The sequence below is a fragment of the Merops nubicus genome, unplaced genomic scaffold (genome assembly GCF_000691845.1).
Source record: "Merops nubicus isolate BGI_N331 unplaced genomic scaffold, ASM69184v1 scaffold23931, whole genome shotgun sequence".
Taxonomy (NCBI): domain Eukaryota; kingdom Metazoa; phylum Chordata; class Aves; order Coraciiformes; family Meropidae; genus Merops; species Merops nubicus.
Window position 1 is genome coordinate 24,473 of NW_008586588.1, and position 9,894 is coordinate 34,366.

A 9,894-nucleotide genomic window follows, 5' to 3' on the forward strand; every position below is an offset into this window, starting at 1 on the left:
GGTAATACAAAAACGCCTTACGTAGAGCAACTTCAGATTTCCTCAATCAAACCCCAGGCTGGCTATGGTTAGCTCAAGATACTGGTCAGGAAATTAAATTGTTCCTTTTTTTTTTCTTTTATGGAACACTGGTACAGCTGAAACACAGCAAAACTTGAAGTAATTCTCCTGTGAATTTTAAAGCCCGTTCCTCTATGTTTCTTCTGAAAATGGAGATCATGATGAAAGCTGTGATTGGCTAAACCTGAAGGAGAACTGAAATGTCTTATAAGCCAAGGCTGTATCCCATAAATTATGTAAAAAGGAGAGTGTGGACAGGGATGGGATGGGATGGGATGGGATGGGATGGGATGGGAGCACTCACTGTGGCTTTGTGCTTTGCATCCTGCTGCATCACAAGCACATGTGAACAAAGCCCCAAATTCCCCCCTCAGCTGCCTTTCCTGCAATGAAAAGTGATTTTTGCACACTATCTTTAAAATCCTTCTATCCAAGCTTCTGTGTAAGGAGCCAGGCTCTGAATCAGCATAGGTCCAGCACTCCTGTTGGATGCACATTAACAGAGAAGATGACCTGGGGGCCTGGCTGATGGTGTGTGTTGTGGGTTGGGGAAGCTTTTCCTGTTATTCACTTATAGATCTGAATTCCCCTCCCTGCCCCTTTACCCCCCCAGCAAGCCCTGGGAGCATCCATGGCCCTGCAGCACTGCCAGAAGGAAACTACCAGCCAACGAAGAAGGAAGTTTTAAGGATTTGTTGCTTTTGTCTCTTTTTCATCTCTGAGTTTATTAAAGTGCAAATGTCAACCATGGAGACAGCTATCACATGCAGTGCAGTACACCAAGAAACACTTTCCACACCATAAACGGAAGGTAAAAAGGCTTTGTTGTGATTATCTAATGCACAGTTACTTGCACAAAGGACAAAACTGAACCTAGGCTCTGTGCCATTCCACAAGAGCTAGCCCCAGAAATGGCTACAGAAATTAATTTGAAAATAAAACCTTCTCTAGTCCATCAGTTGACAAAATAGGAAATACTAAGAAGGACAGAGTATTTATAGAGCTCAGGATTTTCTGAGCTTCATGTTAATGCTGTTTGAAGGGATGCTTATACTCAGAGCTTTTTAAAATTCAGTATTAAAAAAAAACCCCTATAAATACACAATATCACAAATCATAAATACCCCTTATAGTATGAACAAAAAAAATTGCAATGGACTAGTCTGGTTCATCTCTCTCACAGAGCTGAGGTTTGTCTGCCCAGAGATGCTGGGCCACGGACACTATGGTCATCCTGGGGTTCAGTTTTGCTTTGTGCTCTAAAACAAACCCACAAATGCCTTGAGGTACAAAACACATGAATATAACATGATACAGAACACATGAACATGCTTTCAGCAACAGGACTAAATATTACCATCTCTACAGCACCTACTTCACAGCTTTGTGAGATGAGGATAAATATTTCAAAACTTGAAAAAAAAAAAACAAAACACCAAGAGATAAGTCTTACAAATAAAGTTTGATTTTTAAATTAAGGCAGCTTCAGCAGAAAAAAAGGAATTTCAAGGCTTTTGTTGAGAATAGACTTTTTATAACCCCAAAAGTGTACTCATGCTTTGCAGCCAGAGCTCTGATGTACTGTCCAGCTCTCCTAATTCTGGTGACTGAAATGAGCAGATATGTGCATTGAATACACACAGTATCAGGTTTGCTCTCAGCAAAAGTCAGTGTTTGGTCAACAGATAGAACGTGGGAATTCTGAAAACCAGTTCATCTCTCAGGCATGGGAGTGAGGTACCTCTGAGTGAGTTGTTAACTCCAGGTCTGAGAGGCAGGCTGGAAATTCAGAATTACAGGAAGCTGTTGCTTGTTTTTAAAGTGAATGGCGAAAAGGAATACACCTAAGGAAAGGGCTGAAGATGCCAAAGGAAAGCACTAAATGGAAAGCCCATACCAAAGAAGCACCTTAAGAAAGGTGACATCTTACACCTAAACAAAACCAGACCCTAAAACTCTCCAGTAAATACTGCAGGAGCTGGAGCAGAGATCTGCTCGGCTCACCCAAGAGGATGGATGTGCGCTTCTTCTCCCCCTGGCTCCTCTCAGCTGATCAAAGGGTGAAGCCAAATAATTGCACAACAAATGGTACTTCAAGTATTTAGGAACACGGCCTGCATGTCTCACTGGGCAGGATTCTGCATAAGCTGGGGGGGATTTGTGCACCTCCTGAAATAAAGCTGCGACTTTCAGCAGCCTCAGCGTGTGTCGAAGGCACGGGGTCACGTCCTGCACATAGGTCTCTCTTCCTTCTCTATGGGTGCTGATGGTAAAGAGCAGTAAAATGAAAAGGAAGAGACAGAATGGTTATTTTGTTCAGACCTCATCTATTCCAAAGCAAACGGCATTATAATCACACACACACACAAAATTGTATATACAGCAGACAGTAACCAGTTGCTTCATTTTTTTACAACACCCCCTGTGCTTCTGCACACCTTAGGAAATGCTAAATTGGCCACAGAGGCCAAAGATGCATTTCTGACCCGTTAAGAATGAAAAAAAAAAATCCTCCTGCCTTCACCTGCTCAGCTCTGACTCCTGAAACTCAAACTGCCCCAAACCCCATCGCCCACGAGGGCTCTGGGCAGGGAGGGTGGAGGGGCAGGATGCTTGCAGCCCTCACCACCACCTCTCCTCCCTTCCCCCAGTGAGGCTGTGCTGGGTCCAGCGGGGTCAGCTAAGCTACTCATGGGCTTTACCTGGAAGATGGTGTAAAAATATCACCCCCTTTCTCCAGGTCCTCTCGCATGCTGGGATTAGCATGTGTGGCAGCAGGCATCCAGGGCACACACCTACTGAGAGGCCAATGACAGGGATGCTACCTACATTTTTTATATATATATGTGTGCATATATCAGTTATACATATATATACATTTGCCAAGTAGTACAGTACAAGCTCTTTCTGAATTAACTCATCCAGGAGCTGAAGGTGAACACTGGCACCTATCTGAACTCCATAATCCTTTGCACGTTGTCTCTCTCCCCCTCGGGGTGAAGCCAAGTGTGGGAGAGTTTGTGGCTTGCAAAGCACAGCTGTCCAGTGGCTTTTGAAGAATTGCACTTGGAGTAATTCAAGTTTCTGTAGTTCATATACATCTACCCTGCTTTTCCTGATGCTTGTGCATGTACCAGCATTAACTGAAAAAAAAACCAAACCAACACACCTGACCACAGTGTAAAAGTTAAAACTTTTCCTTTGGAAAATGCAACAGGAGGTCAGCAGCTTCTTTGCAGCTGGGAACTAGAAAATGGCCTATCTGAAGGTAAAATAAATTTTAAAAAGAAGTGAAACTTCTCAAAATATTTCAAAATGCAGCACGGGTATGGGTAAGGCTGTATGGAGAGTTTAATCCAATGTGTTCATCACAGAGGTACTTCCATCAGTCCTACTCACTCTGCTGCCTCTGCTGCCATCAAGCAGGAAAGTTGCTTCATCTCTTGGTGCCTCTCTGTGTGGATAATGGAGCCTTTCTTCCTCCCTCCTAGCCTGGGCTGGTTTTGCATCTCCATAGAGGAGTCACTTTTGCATGGCTCTGAGAAGATGCCACGTGCCACCAAGGGCTTATTCCACCACCTAGAAATCCCACCTGCTTCCAGGAAGCAAGTATTTCCTCCCAAGGGCATTTGCTGCTGTTTAATACCATGAGCTCTGCTGGGTAGCAAATCCCAGAGGACAAATGTCATTTTAAGGCAAGACATCTGTACACCTACATGTTTCTGAACCACGGATTACACCTAATGCACCAGCCCCTTATCAACTGGGCTACAGGACAAGTTTCCAGGACAAGTGACCTGGCAAGATGCTCAGTTGTGAGTGATGCTTTAAACAGCCTTTTACGTTTCAAATCCATTTCACAGCTCCTGCTCCCTGGATGGAAATTAGTCTGTCCCTACAGCTGCTCCACCACCCTCTCCTGCTCCATTCCAAAGGGGCTTATCTCCAGCACCCGAAAAACATCTAGGGCTGTTTGCCCGTGTCTCTGCACTGATCTGAAAGCTGCCAAAACAGATGGGTGCTGCTCAGCTTTGGCTCTGGGGTGGGTTTTTTTTTTTTGCATGCAGGAACCTGGATTCTCCAGCCTCACTAGGTATGACCCACTCACACCACAGCACTGGAGACACACATCACTCCACAGCCACCAGGCACAGTACCAAAGTCACCCTCCACCCCAGAGTATGTATTTAATAACGATAATATAATAAAAAGCTCATTACAAAACCTAGGAGGTACTACAAATATTTCCAGTATTTTAAAAACAAAATTGTTCTGCTGCTGGGTTTCTAATCCAGCCACTGCTGTGCTGGATTCAGTGTATGAGAACTCAACAGCAAAACTTTTTTTTTTGGGAAGCTTTTCTACTTTGTGCGGCTTCTGGAAAAATTGGAGCTGTAAAGTCACGTTAGTGAGAATCCAAGAGTAATCTGTAACAAAAGTAAGGCAATTTTGTGTTTGTTTTTTTTTTTTTTTTAAAAAAAAAAGGGACTTCAAGCTGAAAATGTCCATTGAACTGCCAGTAGATGGCAAAAATATCCCGTATTTGTCTTCATTACCTAAAATGACTAGTACAAAAGGCTTAACGTGTCCTTCTCCTCCTTTGCTTCTCATAAAAACTTGCAGAAAGTATAAATTAAAGTGCAACTGTACAAAAAAATCTAGCAAAAAACCTCGATGGGCCATAAGAAGCTATCAAAAAGATGGATTAAATATTTTAAAAGTTGAATGACTGCATACCTGGGACCAGGAAAAGTTCTCCTTTGCTTTGTTTCTTAAAACTAAACATGAAAAAAAGAGAGGAAAAGAAAAAAAAAAAATATCCCACCCAGGATTATTTTGGCAAAGTTTTCAAAAAGTGTTTGTTCCTTGACTGATTAGACTGTTAGGTTCCTTTGCAATCAAGTAAAGGGAATTAAATACCATAGCACAGCCAAGCAGATGCCAACGCTGCCCAAGCCCAAGGAATAAAAAATAACAATCCCTTTAAACAGAGAAGTCAGGCATGCATTAGAGTCTACCCTTGAAGAACAAGAATTCAACCTTAAAAATCCCTGTAGTTTGTCTTAAAAAATTAAATCCTATCCTTCAGATAGCCAGTAGTAAAGAAAGAGTGAAACTCTGAACAGAGCTACCCCTGCCTGGTCAGCGGCGCGGCGAAGGTCACGGCCTGGGGAGCAGGAGGAGGACAGGAGAGCCCTTGGGCCTGACCAGCCAGTCTCCAGCAGCACCAAGCTGCCCCAGGGAAGGCAGATTTGGCAGCGATTTGAGGGTGGTGACGACAGGAGAAGGCTTCCTATGGGAAAAGTGAGAGGTAAATGCTTCGGTGCTGCTGGCAGTCCCCTGGCAGTGATGATCCCCACCCCTGGGTGGGGCAAGCAGCCTCCGTCTTTGAATGTGGTGAGCAGGTCAGTGCTGCCTGGGGCTCTCAGGAGGAGGAAATGAAGCATTTTATGGGGCTCTCCTCTGCAAGGATGTCACACGTGGAGGCTCTCCCACAGCAGGTTTGCGACAGGGTCTTTTCACATCCCGCCTTTCTCCTCCATCTGTAGCAGGATGAAACAGCAGGGGGGAAGGAAGGCATATTGCACTGGTGTAGAAGCGTCTCAGCAGCTGCTACTTTTAGGAGGGAAGTGTTACCAGAGGCTGGCAGTCCCACCAGCAACCGGGTGTGAACACCGTGGAGCTACTCCATTGCCCCTCAGCTCCGTTTTGTGTAGCTCCTGCGCCAACCTTCTGACCTGGCTCAGCAAAGGGGGTTCAACACCACCCTCACTGCCCACTACCTACATCACAGAAAGCTTGCCCATCGCTCCATTCACTCAGGATGAACCAGCGGGGAGGTGTTTTCCAAAAACTCAAGGGATGCATCTGCCACTTTACAGCCAGGCCAACATTTTCCATTTGGTTTCCTGGGAAAAAAAAACAAAGGGTGGGGGGTACTGGATATATTTCACCATGGTATAACGAGTGAAATGAAGTTATTCTTCATTTCCTCAGTGCCTTGTTAGAGGTTTGGGTCTGGAATCGGCTCCGCGCCACAGCGAGGGGCAGAGGAGGAGGAAGAAGAAGGCCCAAGGAACGCACAAGTCGGCCCAGACCCTCACAGTGCACTCAGCGAGCCAGGGCCATGATGAGGCTGGCACACATCTCAAAGAAGTCCATGGTGTGGCTGCCCAGGCGCGGCGTCGCCGAGGGGATGCTGCCGACGAAGGAGCCGCTGAGGGAGCCCATCAGGGACTGGTACTCGGTGCCCGCCGCCCCGTCGATGCTCAGCCGCGGGCGGTGCAAGCCGGCGGCCGAGCAGGAGCGTTGTGGGGTGGAGGAGCCAGACCTCTGCTCCATCACGTCGTCTTCAGCACCCAGAAAAAAAAGGAGGAGAGAAGAAGGAGTGGCGTTAGTTTGGTGTCCCGAGTGAAGGTTTGGGAAGGAACCAGCCATAGCTGTGGAAGGGAAATAGACCCAAAGGGCTCGCGTTGACTTGAAACGGCCCTGTAAGCCCTTTGAGACGCGACGGATGGTTTTTAAGCTTTTTTTCTAAACACCCAAACTGGACATTTTCTGTGTTTTTTTCACCTCGTGCTGCACCATCTGCCGCTTACCGTCGATGCTTTTGAAGTCCAGGAGATAGCTGCGGTTGTCGACCTGGTAGAGCTGCAGGCTCATCTTCACGTAGCTGCCCGTCACCGGGTTCCTGCGGCGCACCCGCAGGTGGTAGGAGTTCACCACCTGCAATGTGAAACTTGCCTTCAGGAGTAGGACTCAAGCTACAAAGAAAAACATTTCTTTCCATGTTTTTTTTTTTCTGAATATCAGCAAGATATCTTCTGAGGAGGAGTTTCTAGGAAGAGCAACGCCTGTGAAATGAAGCAAACAGCTCCATAACCTCTTGCCTCCTGTCTTTAAAAATGCTTCTCAGGGCTCTGATTCACCAGCTGCTGGCAGATCCATCTGTGACCCATCTGCCAGGCAACAAGTTGTTTGCTCCTCCCTCACCAGCAGCAATGGCCACGTGAGCCAAAAAAGGCCACTCGTGGACCATGCCCATGGAGCCAGGGCAGGTTGGGCAGCTGGGGAGAGCAACCCCTCCCGTTGGCACAGCTAAGCTCAGTGCTCATGAATCAGTCTGGAGCTGTGTACTTTCTCTTGCCACTTCCCACCCCACAATCTGCTGCATCTCCTTTACAACGAGATCTTTTCTCTGTGATGTATTTACAAAGCAATTGCACGGATGGGAAAGCTGTTTTGATGAAGAGTCACATCTGAAGTTATTCTTAGGGTGGGAAAGAGACTATAGTGAAATCTCCTTGGACAAAATAAGCTCCACTGCCTCCATGAAGACATTGGGCTGACTTGGGTTGTGAAGCTGTACCAGAAATACATCAGGTCTGTTTGCTCTCTGTAGAACCATGCAGCTAGCAAATGTCTGGCTGGTGTAGGCAGCCTGGAGACAGCCCATCTCCTGGCTGGTGCAGTAATATCAGGTTTCTGACTGTCACTTGGCTCTGAACACATAATATTATCAAAAATAAGGAGGCTTTGAGATAGGACATTCACACTGCACAACCCTTGGGACCTGGAGCAAGAAGGTCCATCTCCTTCACCATCTCCATCACCATCTCCTCTGGTGATGATGTTCTGGGCTGAAATTCTCCTTACCTTGCTCCTGATGTTCACACAAGGCTGCTGCAAAAGGTTGTGAGTCAGGAGAGCTCACTTCTGCTCTGTCACTGAGATTTAGGGCACCAGGCTCAGCAGGGCTAACTTAGGTTTGTTGATCAGACTTTGAAAAAGACTGTGACCAAATGCTGTGTAGCTCTGAAGAACTCTCTGAAGAGAGTACTGTCAACGAAAACGTCATCTGAGTTTCCATCAAGCTTCAAGAATCTGAGCCCTAAACTGGGGAAGCAGTAAGCATCTGGAAGCACATTTGGTCCATGAGCACTGTTCCATCTCCCCGGAGAAAAATGCCATCACATCAATGGTCCAAACTCCTGCCCCAAATGCCCCTTGGTCCCTCCCCTCTGCCCCTTTTAAGAAGATGCATATTGTGCTCTTTCAGTACGACCCAAGCAGAAATAATGAGAGTTACTTTGTCCAGGAGCACTCGAGACATCTCACAAGGGATTAGCCACTAAAATTAGAAATGTGACCACACGTCACCTCCCTGAACAATTCAGCCCATGAGAAGAAGACCCTTGATCCCCACCACGAGGCAGCCTACCTTCCACTCGAAGTCCAGCTGCTTCATGGCACGATACACCTCGGCCATGATGTCGTAGGGCTTGCTCTGGCTGCGGATCCCCAGGTGCCACTTGGCCTTTTTGACAGTCAGGGGTTTGGGCTTGGTGGTGTTGAGGGCATCCAAAGGACACCTCGCTTTGGGGCTGTCCGCTATCAGGGGGGGCATCCGCTCGGGGTGCGGCTTCACCCCGGGAGGGATGTGCATGGTGCTGTCGTCCATGAAGGAGCCCGTGGGGGGGCTGGAGGCCAGGTAGAACTCGCTGGCTTGGTTCATGATCCTCCGGTTGTCGATGACGAGGTGGTAAGCCACGGCCAGCTGGTCCTGGGGGTCACCACTGTAGAGGCTGTTCATCACCTCCGACTCCGTGCACTCGAACTTCTCGCAGACCTCCCGAACCGCGTCGTCGTCGACGACGGTGGCGTCGTAAGAAGGGTCTTCTGGGAACAGGTAGCTGGGCAGCTCCTCCTTAAACCACTCGTGTTCCCTGGGGAAAGGCAGAGAGGGGATGCTGTGAGCTTTGCACCACCGTTCCCTCACTTGGTCTGTCTACCTAGGTACCCAATTCCTCCCAATTCCCAACAAAGTGGCTAAATGCCATTGAGAGCCTCGTCTGTAGGTTCTGCCTATCAGCAGTAACCTCACCACATGTGCTGCTGCTCTAAGGTGCCATTAAACCCTCTAGTCTTAAGGAGTTAAGAAATGAAAAAGGCATTTTACTTGGCTTTGCTTGAAGGGAGGCACATATAATTTGCTTAATTTTGTAAAATTAAGGCCGTCCATTGCAAATGCATTAGAACACTAAGGACTCCTCAAAGTCCTCGTAACATTTGTGTATGGGCTTAGCAGATGTCATGATTAGTATAAATTTCATTAAATGCACAACCAGCTCCAGTTTTAACAAATGTTTCTAAAATGGTTCAGATTGTGAGAATTTTGAAGTCTTACTACCAGCCATGAACTTTTAATATCTCTGAAGGCACAAATACCTGCTTAAGATCCCAATTGTTACTACCAGCCATGAACTTTTAATATCTCTGAAGGCACAAATATCTGCTTAATATCCCAATTGTCACCTTTACCTTGAATTTCCAGTGATGCACGCAAAGAAAAAATTCATGGGCACTGTACTCATTGACTAGATAAGAAAACTACATTGCATTTGAAGATGAACAATTTGGTCACATTTTAAAGACGTTTTAAACTATAGTCAATATTTGTTAAGTTAGTAATTCTTACGTTTCACCTCCTTTTTTATTGGATAGACAGTAAGCACAATGATCACCCTCTTATTCTGAACTGGTACCCAGAGAGAGGTGGTCTTCAAATAAAAGAATACAAAATGGCTGGAGGATATTATGTTCTTAGGACTCTTGTGTGATAGAGCTGGTTTTGCCAAGCACCATTAAGAGATTTTTGAGGCTGTTTTATAATGCAATAATATTTTATATATATCTCTATGTAAAATATATATAAAACCATCACCCTGTTCATCATCACCCTCTGCCAACCAGAAGCACCCACCTCTCCATCAGCACAGGAGAGTGCAGGAGTGCTCCTTGGATCATTTGGGAGAAAAAACCAGCCAGATGAGC

The 9,894-nt window shown here is 46.3% G+C and overlaps 1 protein-coding gene across 1 annotated transcript in view; it reads right to left on the reverse strand.

The window, feature by feature from the left end:
* Positions 1 to 6,171: 6,171 nt before the first annotated feature.
* Positions 6,172 to 9,894, reverse strand: part of PRKAA2 (protein kinase, AMP-activated, alpha 2 catalytic subunit) — a gene marked incomplete at its 5' end in the record, with an annotated part of 11,022 nt that continues 7,299 nt past the window's right edge. Inside the window, 3 exons of the mRNA XM_008948711.1 lie at positions 6,172 to 6,410; positions 6,660 to 6,786; positions 8,282 to 8,786. Coding sequence (XP_008946959.1) covers positions 6,172 to 6,410; positions 6,660 to 6,786; positions 8,282 to 8,786 — 871 coding nt within the window. The remainder of the gene's footprint in view (positions 6,411 to 6,659; positions 6,787 to 8,281; positions 8,787 to 9,894) is intronic.